Raw genomic sequence first — 14591 nt, forward strand, 5'->3', positions numbered from 1 at the left:
TAAGATAAAGATAAATATTAAATAAGCCTATCCAAATCAATTCAAATCAACATACTTGAAAATGGTTTCAGCTACGGATTGAACCCTGCTTATTAAGTTTTTAACATACAGGTCAATTACAATGCACAGTAGAAAAGTTTTTATATGAATTAAGATCCACTTACTAGAACTCCTGATATTAAACTGAATTGGCCGGAGAATTTTCCCTACTAGTAAAGTTTTTAAATTAACGGGCTTTTTAGTATCAAAAGAGCAATTTCGATACAAAAATGATAACTTCGAAAGAAAACGAAAAAAAATCTTGTTCGAAATTGCAATTGTTAATATTTTATGGTTTATAAACGGTTTTATGCTTAAAAAAATTAGTAAATCTTGTTTGTTAATAAATATATTGTAGTAACTACATTATTTGGAGTATTATAAATATTGATAGAATATATATGAAATAGAAAGAACACTTATTAATATAAGTTAGAATTTTAGTTATTATGAAATGATATAATAATACCTAATTTAATATATATATAATAGTTATAAAAACAAAACAAGAATACTGATGATTATTATTTTCAAGGTAATCTTTAAATGTTTTTATTTGTTGTATTTCTTGTCCATTTTTAATTATTTGGTTGGAAAATTTATTTGACTAGACTAGTTGAAAAAAAAAGTAATCCGGACCCTTTTTGCAGTTTTTTTATTAATTTGGCAGTGTTGAAGTTAATTTTGCAACATATTGCTATTTGCTACGCCACAAAAGGCCGGAGAGGCATAGATTTCCTTCTGCACGAACTAATAGTGAAGAAGAGGGATCATTTATGGATTTCAAGTCTGGAGACGCAGACTTAATTCTTGCATAAAATTTATGAATAAGGACATGGTTATGTAGTACTAAATATCAATAATAATGATGTTTTCATTTAAATAACAATAACATAGTGTACTAGTAATTGTATTTAAAATTACTAAAGATAATATCATTACATTTACAATTACTAAAGATAACATAAACTGTACTGTATTATTAATTTTATTTACAACATATTACTACTTACTTATTTACAATTACTTAAGGTAATAATATTAATGATGTATTAATTAAAATATAAAGTATAACAATTTGAGTTCAATAGTAAGATGTACAATTTAACATTCCATTTTTTTTATGAGTGAACTGAAATTTTTTCGAATGTGTAGTAAGTAGAAGGTGTCTTATAGTCGAAACTTTTTTATTTGTGTTTTTCTTTTAAGAAAGTCTCTCTATTTTATTTCCTCTCTTAAGGCCGCTATTCATCCACTTTTAAGTGGCGCAGTGCCAGTCGCTCACCATCCACGGAACCATAGGGTAATAATGTATAGAGTCGCCATTTGCTCTGCCGCTCTCTCGAGTGACTTTTCCAGTGATGCCACCTAGACTAAAAAAGGGGAAAATTTCAGTCTCTCACGGTTCGATTCGAACTTGTAATTTGGTCCCATGGTGAATTTCTGCAGCTGGCCTGCTCGCTCTTATTGTTCTGTTTTTAGCTTATGGGAAATGCGGCAGAGCGAGTGAAATGACCAAATGATTTTTGTTTTGTTGACAAAAACGTTGTTCTTGTTTTCCCATAGAAAGCGGCTGGGACCGAATTCAACATCCACATGGGACTGAATTCAATGTCCACATAGGCATTGAGTAAGAAAGCAAAGTCTTTCACTTTTTGACTCAATGTGCACATGGGACTGAATTTAATGTCCACATAGGACCCAATCATGTCTGAGTTAAATTCAAATTGTACTGAATTTAATTAATTTTTAATAGAAAGATAAGTTAATTTTAAATATTTTGTTAGCAAAACGTATTGTGATTTGATAATAAGAATTATGTTAATTATAACTAATAATGGACTAGATGGTCATGTAATATAATTATTCTTTTGTATTTGCACTTTCAATGTTTCTAATAAAACTAATTAAAACAAGAAAGGAAGCAAATTTCGGCAAGCCGAAGTTTATATACCCTTGCAGGTATTGCAAAAATTAAATATTTTTTAAAACATATTTTGTGTTAGCCGGCTCGAGGTCAGGATGTTGAAAAAAAAAACACAAAATTATTTTAATTTTGGTTATTTGTCAATATATTTCGGATGCTCTTCGGCAACCGTCTTCAGGACAACTATAATTTTTTTTTTTAAAACAAAGAAGAACTAAAAAAAAAATTAAAAAACAGCAAAGTTATATTTTTTTTTGATTTATTTTTCCGATTGTTCCTATGGGAGCTATATGCTATAGTCGTCCGATCCGGCTCGTTCCGACTTATATACTACCTGCAATAGAAAGACAACTTTTGAGAAAGTTTCATGCAGATAGCTTTAAAACTGAGAGACTAGTTTGCGTAGAAACGGACGGACAGACGGACATGGCTAGATCAACTCACCTAGTGATGCTGATCAGGAATATATATACTTTATAGGGTCGGAGATGTCTCCTTCACTGCGTTGCAAACTTCTGACTGAAATTATAATACCCTCTGCAAGGGTATAAAATAAAATCCGTTTTATAATTTATTATGGTGGAATTAAGTTTGTTTGGCCTATTGCAAAGATATATTGTTATTTATTTATTAATTAATATAAAATGTACATAATTTATTTAAAATGTATTGTGACTTATATATCTTAACAGTGGAACTTACTTAAAACTTACTTACATAACGAAATAAATGATCTTTTGGGTAAAAGCCTTAAAACGAAGCAATAGTAATTAATATTTAATTTTTTAAAATTAAAATTTTTTGTTACTTAATATTTTTAATACAAATAGTATTATACAAAATAAATATTTTTAATTACTTTTAAGCAATTTAGTTTTGCTTGTCTTAAAAATCGAAATTCGGGTTTAATTTTCAAATCGTACTCAAATAAGCAAATCAAACCAATAAAATATCTCAAGCCAGCATAACAGCTCAAAGCCATACGAAACACGAGTTTTAAAGAGCCTGTTGTATGAATAAAAGAGAATATTTTATTGATACTGAGTAGGAATCGGAAATATTTTTGAGTTCACACAGTTAAAAATAGGTGTGAGAGATGATTGTACTGGTGGACGTCGAGCATTGAGAAGATGCTTTAGGTTCGACATGACGTCACGTCAAACAGCAAAAGCAATTGGACTTTGCTGGGAATTTGCTTGGATGTTCGAAGTGTGGTGAAATGATAAAAAGTAAATAAACTGGTATTTTGCAGCGAAATCAATAAAAGAATAAAGAAATCGAATTACCATCGGCTTAAAGACAATACCCCTGGACGTTTTGTTTAAAAACCTGAAATTTATGTGTTTTAAGTCATAAAGAATCGCTTTTTTGGACTTTTATTGACATTTCAACGGTGTTTAGTCGTATGTAGTTCTTGTAAAGGCAAACAAAGTAAAAGAGAAGTCATTTTTTTTACAAAATAGCGCAAAAACTCGTTCAATGTTTTGAATTTAGCGCTTACTAGCTGAACTCTTCTTTCGCATGCAGCTCTTACGGCAGTTGCATCCTGTTGCTGGTCGCTCGCACATGTTCGAACAGCTGATATCTTCACCACACTGTTCAAACACCGGCGTCACGCCAGCGTCCAGAAATTTGCGGGCAGAGCAAATGGTGCTTCTATATAGTTTCCTACTCTATGTCACCATCCACGGAACGGAACGGAACACCGCGTTAAGACATAGTGCAAAACATTCTAAACGCGGCTGTGGATATACATACTGTGGCATATTGTGTGACTTTATTTATTCTAAAACAGAATCAGACGGAATGCCACGTGGATCAGACGTAGCCGACTCATGTTAGGTGCAATGGTTAGTAGGAAAACCCCACTTTAAGCACTGAGCACTGATAATGATAAAAAAAAAGCCAAGTGCTGTATTTTCATAAAGCGGAAAGGCATGGCGAGAGAAGCACACAATCTCACAGCAGCGCATGTAAACAATTCATGCGCTATCGCCGTTCGTTCCGTTTTTTGGGGGCCTGTGTGTGTGCGAGTGTTTGTTTTTGTTGCCGCAGCTATTGCTGTTTTCATGCATACGTGTGTGTTGCTTCGTGGCAATAACAACAAGAAAGATCGAAAGATCGATAGTCGACCGTCCGCTTCCCACTGCTCACTGCCCAGTTCGAATTTTGCATACCCTAAGGAGCGGCAACAATACAATATGATAATAGATTTATTGCTCACAAAAAACAGACAAAACAATAAAAATGCGAGTCCCACTGAATTTCGTTATTTTCTAATTAAATTAGAATTTCCTAGGTCTTGTAGTGCCCGAGGCCTCGATGGAAAGTCAAATTGACATGTCTTAATAGTTACCCTTATTTGTATTTTTGATTTTTTTAAGAATAATGCCTTATAATACGTCATCGAAATTTCAATTCGATACAAAATAAACCGACAATTATATTTTGTATCTTGTATCGGGGACTAAGATGACTTTTAATCTACTTGAGTCGTTCTTTCTGAAATTTGGCAGGCTTCTTTGACACATAAAAATGTTCAGTGAAAAATGAATTTTTGATAAAAAAAAATTACAAAAATGGGCAGAGTCTTATAATAATACATGTAATGATTTATTTGCAAAACGAAATTAATGAGCCAGCTTCATTTGGAAAAACTGTTCAAAATGAGTCCGAGTATTTTGATCTTAAAAATGCCTCCTGATTCGATCCACACATTAGGCAATATACCCTTCAACTCCACATTTAAAGGGTACAAAAACCACATAAACCGGCCGAGCACGGTGGTTATACATTTTCAAGACTTTGTTTTGCCATATTTTCGTCAGTTCTTGGCTCACTTTAATGCCATATCCAAACCAGCAAGTCCCGATAACCCACTCAACTAGTTTATAAGCTTGCGGAGTAACTAGTTAATCAGGAACTGAACTACATATGTAGTTGGTTCCGCCCTTAAGACTCTTGGTCTTCGGGGGCACCTATTACTTTCACTAAAAGTAAAGCCTGTATTCAGGGCCGTTTGGTTTCGATTTTGACTTCGGTCTCTGATTTTTCGCTTTGCATTTGCAACACGCCGCTTGGCAAATATGCCCCGCAGCAGAATTGCGATTGGGATTGCTGCAGTAGCCAAATCGCCCAAAACAATGCAGTGTAATCAAGCGAGACACTAGCCAGATCGACTAAATGATACCCAGTTAAAGAATATAATTTAATTTATTATAATTTAAAATTTATTTAAAATTTTGTTTTTAATGTATTAGTTTTCAACTCCATTCACGTAGTGACAGTGAGCAAGGAGAATTCTATATGTATACAGACAAAAATAGTCTCTTTTTTAAGGTTATTTTGCATACTAAGGATGAGAAATGGGGGTGAAAGTTGTTAAGCAAAATTTGTTGCATTCTGGCTTTAAACGACACATAAATCATCCAATTGTGTAAAAAAAACAATTTTTTTGGTAAAATAAATATTAGTTGTCAGAAAATTTAACATTAGACATTAGACATTTTTTGGAGTTAAAGGTGCGATCGTTACTTTCTTCTTACCTCGTCTAGAGGTGTTTTGGTTTGATCTTTTAAATATAGCTTAAATAGCTTAAAGTTAAAGTTATTAAAGAATCATTTCGAACCTATAAATTATATATAGCCTCGATCAGGACTAATAGCCTATTCTTTTAAGCATTGACAGACAGTTCTTAGCTATTTGAGAACCAAAGTTTGGTCAGCTGGAGAAACACATGGCCAACAAGACTATACTAATTGTTGGTTCTTAGTGTTGGTCTTCTTCTGTTAGCGTGCATGTATGTTGCCTACATCTACCATCTTCGATAAATTTGCCCTTTCAACTGTTAATTGATGAATGCTAAAATAAAATCTCCACCGGCACAGTAAATTTTTACAGGGTATATTCGCGCAACTGGCATGGCCACGTTAATATGTGGCTGCAAATACGCTAAGAGACACACTCTCGCACACAGTCGCGCCCAAATACCAATATAACCTGCGCACGAGCAACTGCCATTCAGATATTAAGACAGTCGTACAGACAGAGGCAGATGGAGGCGGTGGCGGAGGCGGTGGCGAAGGCGGTGGCGAAGGCAGTGACAGCTCCACTTCGAGCAAGAAAAACCACTGAGGGCGATCGCTTGGCGCTCAGTTGCGCTTTGGTTACCACGTATAACGGTTCGCAATAAGCCCGGACAACGTGGACACACTATCTTTTTATCTTGTAGCACTCGCAAAATAATCAGTCAGCGGGAGAGAAAAGTAAATACACACCTTTCCAAATGCCTGCTCCATTAGCTTAATCAACTTGCAGTTATAAAAACTTTAATACTATCGAGGATTTCAAATTCGTTGTGCTTGCTTTGGAAATATATTTTTTTAAAAACATAATATTTTTGTATAAACTCATATCTTATTTGAAAATATGTTTATATTTCAATATCTTACAATGTTATATGTTTTGGCACTTTTGCAGCTGGCTGTGCCACAGCAATATCAGCAAAAGCAGCCAAACCTTCGCCAGCAATGACGGACTACCTGTCCCTGCACTCGAAACTCGCCCAGGTGGGCCAGGAGCACCTGCTCAAGTTCTGGCCGGAGCTCTCGAATGACGAACGCATCGAATTGGTGCGGGACATAGAGGAGCTGAACTTGGACGAGATCAAGCTGTACTTCGATCGGGCCACGGTGTCGATGAACGAGAATGGCATTAAGCTGGACGACCGACTGCAGCCGTTGCCGGAGGGCAAGCTGATCTCCATCTCGAGGGCGCCGGTGGAGAAGGTGGCCGCCTATCGGGATGAGGGTCTCCGGCAGATCAGCAACGGACATGTCGCTGTGCTGCTAATGGCGGGCGGACAAGGTAAGCTACCGTACCCCTCTATCATAATAGGAATTATATAGATCAGTCAAACGCTAGCGACTAAAACACACTTGTGTTTAATTAGTTAAAAATACAAGTCTAAGGTGTTTCTGGGGCTATTTGGTTAAAAGTTGGATGTAATAATAGGGGTCTACGAGGCGGCTGGTAATCTTAAAATAGGTTTATAATAATAATAAGATAATCAGGTGCTTGACTATTTAAACATTGATAGTAAAAGTTTTTAGCTATGATTCAGTGCTATATCAGATTCAAGGAAATTTGATTCATTTTTATTTTATTTTGCGTGTGTTTATTTACTTTATATTTACTTTTTTGAAACTTGAATATTTATGGTGATGAATACCAGTTTTTAAAAACTTAACCTTATCTTCTGTGTACCAAGTATTTTTGGGTTGCTTACATTTGTTTTCATATCTTCATGTTTTTATCAAAACGCTTCGTTGGGGTACAGTAAACATAATGAAAACTGAAATCAAACAACAACTTCAACATTAGCAGACCAGCAACAGCACTTTGTTTGAGTGTGTGTATGTGTGTATTTATAAAAGCTAATTAACTTGATATAAAAGTGCTCCGTCGAGCTCACAAATACACGCAACCTCAATCAGCTGCCTACTCATGCAGCTGCATTGTAATTGTAATTGTAATTCCGTTGGCAAGACAAAAAATAAAAAAAAAAAAAAAAACACACGCCATGCCAGCAACAATTTAAGCCATTCTTATGGCCAGTCTTGCCTTTCTTTTTTCAATATTGCTCGGGCCAGTGCTCTTTTGAGTCGGAGGTTTAAAAATGTGGGCGGCATTTGACATTTCCCGTTCCACGAACGAAAGATGGAGTGCAGTCCAATCACGTAATTGCCTTTTGAGGAACGATCAAAAACAAAGTCTTGTGAAGTTGGCGCAGGGCAATGGTTGCTCACTAGTAGCATTGTAGCGGATCACAAATTGTAGACCCTAGATATCAGTGTGATTCCGAGAACTTTCGGTCAGGAGTGGAAGTTTCGTTTGCCCAGCAGATAAGCAATATGCTGAATATAGCCATAGCCGATAATTTAAAACCGGTAGTGGAACTGACCTTAAGCAAGTCGCTTATAAATGTTAAAATGCAGACAAAAGACAATATAAAGAGCGAAACGCTGATCGAAAAAAAACTTGTTTTTAAGGCCAACGGGCTGGGAAATCAAAAAAGCTGCAGTTCTTGTTGTTAGTGAGTAATTAATTGATTCAGGGAAGGGTTAATATATTTTACAATAATTTATTCAGCATAACAGCCAAAAATGTGTTATTTATTAGAACCCACGTCACCCTATATACAGTTGCGGTCAAAATAATATAAGTTTTTTAGCTATTTATATATGTATATATATAACTTTTGAAAATTAGTTGTATATTTTCGTGAAGCTAATAGTTTATAAACTAAGTGGAGAAAGTATTAAAATCTACCGTTATTATAGGTATATTTTTAAAAACTTTTAAAAAGGATTGATATAAAAAGTTTTTTTTTCGTTTGAAAAACGGGTCAAATATTGAAAACTTTTCATTCCAATTCTAAGTGCAGATAACGACCATTTATGGTTATTTCCTTTAATTTTTAAAAAATCGTTTACAACAGTATTCCAAAAAGTTAATTTTAAGGAATTACTAACAGTTTTCCATTTTCTTGAAAAACTAAAAAAATATCAAAGGGTTTCTATGTCTGATTAAGTTTATTGATTAGTTAGCATTATAGTACATTAAAAAAAAGTTGTGCTATGCCTTAAAGATATTTTTTAAGCGCTTTTTGACCGCAGCTGAAGATAGTATGCAAATCAACAAATAAGGTGACTAGGAATTAAAGTTTTTAAACTCTTTAAGAGTAATAAGAGTAATTATTTTGAATAATTTATAGCATTTCAATCCAATTGATTTGCGTATATTATAACGCGAATTTTTCATTGTTGATTAATTCCAATATTTTTTTGATATAAAGCGCTAAATAGAACATAAAAAATAAATTTAATTTTATACGACATTTTTTTCTTCTCCTATTCCAACTTTTAATGTCCCTCTTTCTTGCAGGCACACGACTAGGATTTGATCACCCCAAGGGGATGTACGACGTAGGACTGCAGTCCCGGAAGACTCTGTTCCGCATTCAGGCCGAGCGGATTCTGAAGCTGGAGGAGCTCGCCCAGGAGGCAAATGGCAGACGTGGCCACATCACCTGGTACATTATGACGTCGGAGCACACGGTGCAACCTACTTACGACTACTTTGTGGCCAACCACTTCTTCGGCCTGAAGGCGGAGAACGTGCTGCTGTTCGAGCAGGGATCGCTGCCGTGTTTCGAATACGACGGACGTATCATTCTGGACGAGAAGCACCGGGTGGCGCGAGCGCCGGACGGAAATGGTGGCATCTATCGGGCGATGAAGCGGCAAGGGATACTGGACGACATGCAGAAGCGGGGTGTGCTATATCTGCACGCCCACAGCGTGGACAACATCCTGATCAAGGTAGCCGATCCCGTCTTTATCGGCTATTGCGTCCAGGAGAAGGCCGAATGCGCCGCCAAGGTGGTGGAGAAGGCGGCGCCCAATGAGGCGGTGGGCGTGGTGGCCATCGTCGATGACAAGTACCAGGTGGTGGAGTACAGCGAGATCTCGGCCAAAACCGCTGAAATGCGCAACTCGGACGGCAGGCTGACCTTCAGTGCTGGAAACATCTGCAATCATTTTTTCAGCTCACACTTTCTGCAGAAGATCGGCAGCACGTTTGAGCAGGAGCTGAAGCTGCACGTCGCCAAAAAGAAGATTCCCTTTGTGGACAACGCCGGCAAGCGGCTGACTCCTGACAAGCCGAACGGCATCAAGATTGAGAAGTTCGTTTTCGACGTTTTCGAGTTCGCCCAGAAGTTCGTGGCCATGGAAGTGCCTCGCGATGAGGAGTTCAGCGCCCTGAAGAACTCCGATGCGGCCGGCAAGGATTGCCCCAGCACTGCCCGATCGGACCTCCATCGGCTGCACAAGAAGTATATCGAAAGCGCCGGCGGCATCGTGCACGGCGACGTCTGCGAGATCTCGCCGTTCGTCACCTACGCCGGGGAGAATCTCGCCTCGCTGGTGGAGGGCAAGTCGTTCACCAGTCCCGTCTACCTCCGGGACACCCGCGATCCTCTGTACGGGCACCTCTAATCAGGGGCAGCATCGACGTTCGACGCATAGACTGATGGACAGACGGATGGGAGTTGATTCGGTTATTTGTACATTTTTTGATTACCGTTTTTAAACGTTATGATTCCCAAACTATAGTTAGTACACGAAAATTCCATTGATTTCAGTACTTAAAGGAGACTTGTAAAAAATTTGTTATTATTACCTATTGTGTCCGTTGTTTTTTTTCGTTTTGGAAATAATTGTGCAATCGTAATGTGAATATATACAATATATAAAACATGTAATGATATGAATATTTTAATATGTTGAAAAATACAAAAATTATAAGTACGGCCAACCGAGTTTACTTTGGGCGTCCCATACGTAGCTAGTAAATTCCAGACCGACCATATGTGTGTACAAGCGACACTCTCTATTTACATACAAGGCTGTTAAACTGATATCAGATATATCAGGTAAATTTGAACAATAGGTAGACAATGCTATCTTACAACAGCTGGTAAATATCTGCGTTAAAAGAAGTTTTCTGTGCTGTACCAAGCAAATAAAAATATCGTTATATTAACACGGCAAACAACTTACAATTTTAAGATAAAATATCGCTTAAGTCGGGTTCCCCGACTATTAGATACGCGTTACTCGACTGACAAACTCCAAACTAAATATTCCCTAGGTGGCGCCCTCTGTTGGACTACATTGCCAAAACTAGAGGCTAAGAGCGTGCCGCACCCCCAAACCCCGCTAAAAGTTCGTTCGATCTGTCTCTGTACATCAGCGATCACCACGGCACTATCTAATGAGCATACATAGGATAGTGTTATGCCGGCAATGTTTTTAATAACTCAATAACTTCGGAAACAATTGCTCGATTTTGAAAAATTTGTGTCTACCGATAGATATGACCGACACGGTATGTACAATATCTAAGGTCTAACATATCTCAGAAGGACGTGACAGACCTTCCCGATTCTTGGGCGTTTGAGTAGGCGTGGCCCCGCTTTGAAATAAACTTGCGCTGTGTAAGAATGAATACAATCTGCATGTCAAATCTTTCTAGCTTTTATAGTTTCTGAGATCTCGACGCTTATACGAGTGGATAGACAGATGGTCATGGCTAGATTGACTCGACTATCGTGATCAAGAATATTATATACGTCATAGGGTCGGAAACGCTTTATTCCAGCTGTTATATATATTTTTCTCTACGAGTAACATTTTAATTTAAAAAAATTTGGATGTCTGAAAAAGAAATTTTATTATGCAACCCGTTATTTATAACTTGTAACATTGTTCATTTTGCCAAGTCCTTATCATAGGCCCAGTTTAAATTATCCAAACATCTTTAAATTTTATTTTTAAATTTTTTTTTGTATTTTATAGACTGACACCTAGCCATTGAGAAAAACTATTATTACCATCCTGAAATTAATCCCAACAAGGCCGAAATTAATTAATTAATTTGCAAGTTTCTTTCTGACGATAAAATAAGCTTCTTAAAACTGTATCCATAGATTTTTATATATATATTTATGAAGTACTAAATTTTACCAGTGCAAACTTTAACAGATTGTATTCAAATATGTGATATTTTAAGTGTTACTTTTAGATTTGGTTTCCAGTGCAAGGGTTAAGACTTAAACCTTGCTCATTTTGAAAGCTGAAAAATGATTTCATATCCTTAGCGATAGAAAGATTTTATAACGCAGAAATCCATTTATCTACATGTATGTATTAACTTCATTTCACTAGGCCAGTTCCAGTTCCCGAGGTCGTAACGATAATTGTCCCAATTTCATATTCTATGCATAATTATAGTGATCTACGCTTTGTTGACCAAACTACAGAATCAGATTGTAACTTCATATTTAATTAACCCTTTTCCGGAACAATTAACAATAAGGGTCGGCAACAATCAGGGCATGAACAATTGTCCGACGCAGTTCCAATGGAACATAATAGTTTGGAAGCTTTAACTTTCCGCCAAAGCGCCCAAAAAGGCAGTCACACTTTTCTGCCAAACGGTAACACTTGAAGCATGAACACTTGGTCATTTTTTTCAAATGCCCTGGTATTTTTCAATGGTCGTGCAACGGTCACGCTGGAACGAGCTGCAGGCGGTCAAAATTTGTTGTTTATCAATAGCAATTAGATAATAAGCGAAGTTATGCTCAGACAATTGTCACGGTCACTGCGGCTGACCTCGCGGCCACGCATGTGGGTCAACTATGCCAGCGATGCCCCAACTGGCCAGTCATCAATTCCCGTATCCAAGGCCTTGGAAAACGGGCGGTGGGTGGAAAAGCTCAAGGCCGCCGGCGTCGAGGACACGGACTTCAACCTAAAGTGCATCGTGTCGCACGTCCTGAAGCAAAAGTTCGTAAGTATCTGTCAGAAGCGGGAGTCTCCAGCTCTCCACGACTAACCTCACTTCTGGCCCGCAGAACTCCGTGCCGGACTCCTTGGCCCAGCTGCAGTTCAATCCCGGCCAGCTGGCGGACTTCGAGCGCTTCCTGGAGGCGCGCTGTGCCCGGATGCCGCTGCAGCACATAATCGGCGAATGGGACTTCATGGACATCACCCTGAAGACGTCGCCTTCGGTCTTTATTCCGCGCCCCGAAACCGAGGAGTTCATGCGCCTGGTGATCGAGGACCACAAGGACGCCAAGCGAGTTGACCTGCTGGAGGTGGGCTGCGGCTCGGGGGCGATGTCCTTGTCCATGTTGCACAGCCTGCCGCAGGTGGAGGCCACCGCCATCGAGCGAAGCAAGGCAGCCACCGTGCTGGCGGCGGAGAATGCCCAGCTGCTGGGCCTGTCGGACCGCTTCAGGGTGCACAACCACACCATGGAGGAGGACAAGTACCTGCCCGAGGAGCTGAAGGAGCGAAAGTACGACTTGATCATCTCAAATCCGCCCTATGTGAAGACGGAGGAGTTCCAGTTCCTCCACCCCGAGGTGGTTGTGTGAGTGGAGTTGATGAGAGAGAGATGAACTAGTTCATTGACCATCTTGTACCCCCAGTTACGAGAACCTGAACGCTCTGGACGGTGGCTCCGATGGCTTGAGGGTGGCCCGCCTCGTATTTGACCTGGCCTGCCGGCACCTTCGTCCCGGTGGCAAGCTCTGGCTGGAGCTGGGAAACGACCACCCGCCGATGGTCAAGACCATCATGAATATGAAGTACGAGGGCAGGCTGAAGTTCATTGCCAGCTACAGCGACCAGTACCAGCGCGAGCGATTCGTCCAGATAGAGAAGGTCTAGGCCGGATTACCTCATGGACACGCTGATATGACTTAGATACTGCAATTAGCTATTACGATGCCCATGCATTTAGCTGTGATTTGATTTATGACCACAAAACCTGCACGCTGCCCAGAGGCTCACTCGTTTATATATTAAATATATAGCGCTATTTATCCATAAGTATTAAAATCTTGTTACATCGCTGCCGCCTCAAATTCGTTGCCAGCTTTAGTTCGACCTAGTACAGATCAAGGGGGTCTTGAAGCGATTCATTCCTTGATGTTCCCTTTAGTCTCATGTAAGTGCATAGATAGTGTCATTCTTATAGCTATAAGTATGCTTAAGGAGTAATATCGCTCTAGTGTATTACGAAAGTACGAAAAAAGGCTTCGATATTCTGTTTAAAGTAACGTTTAATGGAGTATAACTTTTTTTTTGAGATATGAAATGTAATACTGCCAATCTTTTTTTTAGTAGAAAACAAAAACCAAAAATAATTAATTTTCATACTATTGCCTATAGAATGTGTATCAAAATGAGTATTTGAATATTTTCGATATTATCTGACTCTAGAGCAGCAAATGCAGAGTAATAAAAAAATTCGATTTTTCTAACATTTTTGAGTGGTGATTTCACATAGAACCTTTTCTTCATTTGTTTTCACTACAGAAGCAAGTTCATATAAAATATTTAAAAAAAATGTTCCCAGTTATGCGGGTATTCGGTTCTAGAAACCTGAAATCAATCGATTATTTGTTTGCATAATTTGAAAGCTAAAACTTTCAAAAAATATGATCCATAAATGATTTTTCAGAATACTTTTCGAAGACACATCCAATTTTGTGACGTGGCTTTCGAGGCATTAGAATTATTTGCTAAACTTTAAGCACGTTTTTCTCGAAACTACATCTTTGAGGTGGTTGACATAATATTTAAAGATGTATCGAAACGATTCCTTTGAAATTTCATCTTGTTTATCCAACTTTTTACCTTGAATTTTAAAAAATTTGGTTTTAATAATTTTTAAAAAAATCGAAAAGGTCGAACAAATTGGGTAAAAAGCATTTCTTGTTTTCAAGTCAGCGTCCTTGTGTTATTTATATTTTTTTTTAAGTGTTCAAAACGATAGCGACATCTTTATTTATGAAGAATTTGTTGAATTTTGAGATCTCTACAAGGGTTGAAATTATATTTTAAGACCTTTCTCCACCGCCTTTATGTCAGCGAATTTTTATTTTTTTGTAATTCTTTTTTCTATTCTCAAAACGTCAATAAAAACATATACAAAAATTTATATTAAAAATGTATATCTTGCTTGAAAAGATCTCCAAATTCAGGCC

The 14591-nt window shown here is 37.9% G+C and overlaps 2 protein-coding genes across 3 annotated transcripts; both read left to right on the forward strand.

Annotated features, from left to right (window-relative positions):
* The first annotated feature begins 3631 nt into the window (after positions 1–3631).
* Positions 3632–10338, forward strand: LOC108135262 (UDP-N-acetylhexosamine pyrophosphorylase). Of its 2 annotated transcripts, none has more exons than XM_017255932.2 (3): positions 3632–3816; positions 6446–6832; positions 8912–10338. In XM_017255932.2, the coding sequence occupies exons 2-3, from the start codon at positions 6496–6498 to the stop codon at positions 10024–10026; spliced, it is 1452 nt and encodes a 483-aa protein (XP_017111421.1). In that variant the 5' UTR covers positions 3632–3816; positions 6446–6495; the 3' UTR covers positions 10027–10338. The 2 variants fall into 2 exon arrangements, with proteins under 2 accessions (XP_017111421.1, XP_017111420.1); XM_017255931.2 differs by lacking the exon at positions 3632–3816 and adding an exon at positions 6107–6231.
* Positions 10339–12069: 1731 nt separating this feature from the next.
* On the forward strand, positions 12070–13466 carry LOC108135255 (MTRF1L release factor glutamine methyltransferase). Its single transcript, XM_017255923.2, has 3 exons — positions 12070–12385; positions 12450–12970; positions 13029–13466. The coding sequence occupies exons 1-3, from the start codon at positions 12173–12175 to the stop codon at positions 13267–13269; spliced, it is 975 nt and encodes a 324-aa protein (XP_017111412.1). The 5' UTR covers positions 12070–12172; the 3' UTR covers positions 13270–13466.
* The last annotated feature ends 1125 nt before the right edge of the window (positions 13467–14591 follow it).

The sequence above is a fragment of the Drosophila elegans genome, unplaced genomic scaffold, assembly GCF_018152505.1.
Source record: "Drosophila elegans isolate 14027-0461.03 unplaced genomic scaffold, ASM1815250v1 contig_397, whole genome shotgun sequence".
Taxonomy (NCBI): domain Eukaryota; kingdom Metazoa; phylum Arthropoda; class Insecta; order Diptera; family Drosophilidae; genus Drosophila; species Drosophila elegans.

Bases quoted from the DNA above. Each gene is read 5' to 3' on its own strand.
- LOC108135262 (XM_017255932.2), top strand. From the start codon at position 6,496: ATGACGGACTACCTGTCCCTGCACTCGAAACTCGCCCAGGTGGGCCAG. The intron at 6,833-8,911 runs GTAAGCTACCGT...TCTTTCTTGCAG, and splicing joins GCTAATGGCGGGCGGACAAG to GCACACGACTAGGATTTGAT.
- LOC108135255 (XM_017255923.2), top strand. From the start codon at position 12,173: ATGCTCAGACAATTGTCACGGTCACTGCGGCTGACCTCGCGGCCACGC. The intron at 12,386-12,449 runs GTAAGTATCTGT...TCTGGCCCGCAG, and splicing joins ACGTCCTGAAGCAAAAGTTC to AACTCCGTGCCGGACTCCTT. The intron at 12,971-13,028 runs GTGAGTGGAGTT...TTGTACCCCCAG, and splicing joins CTCCACCCCGAGGTGGTTGT to TTACGAGAACCTGAACGCTC.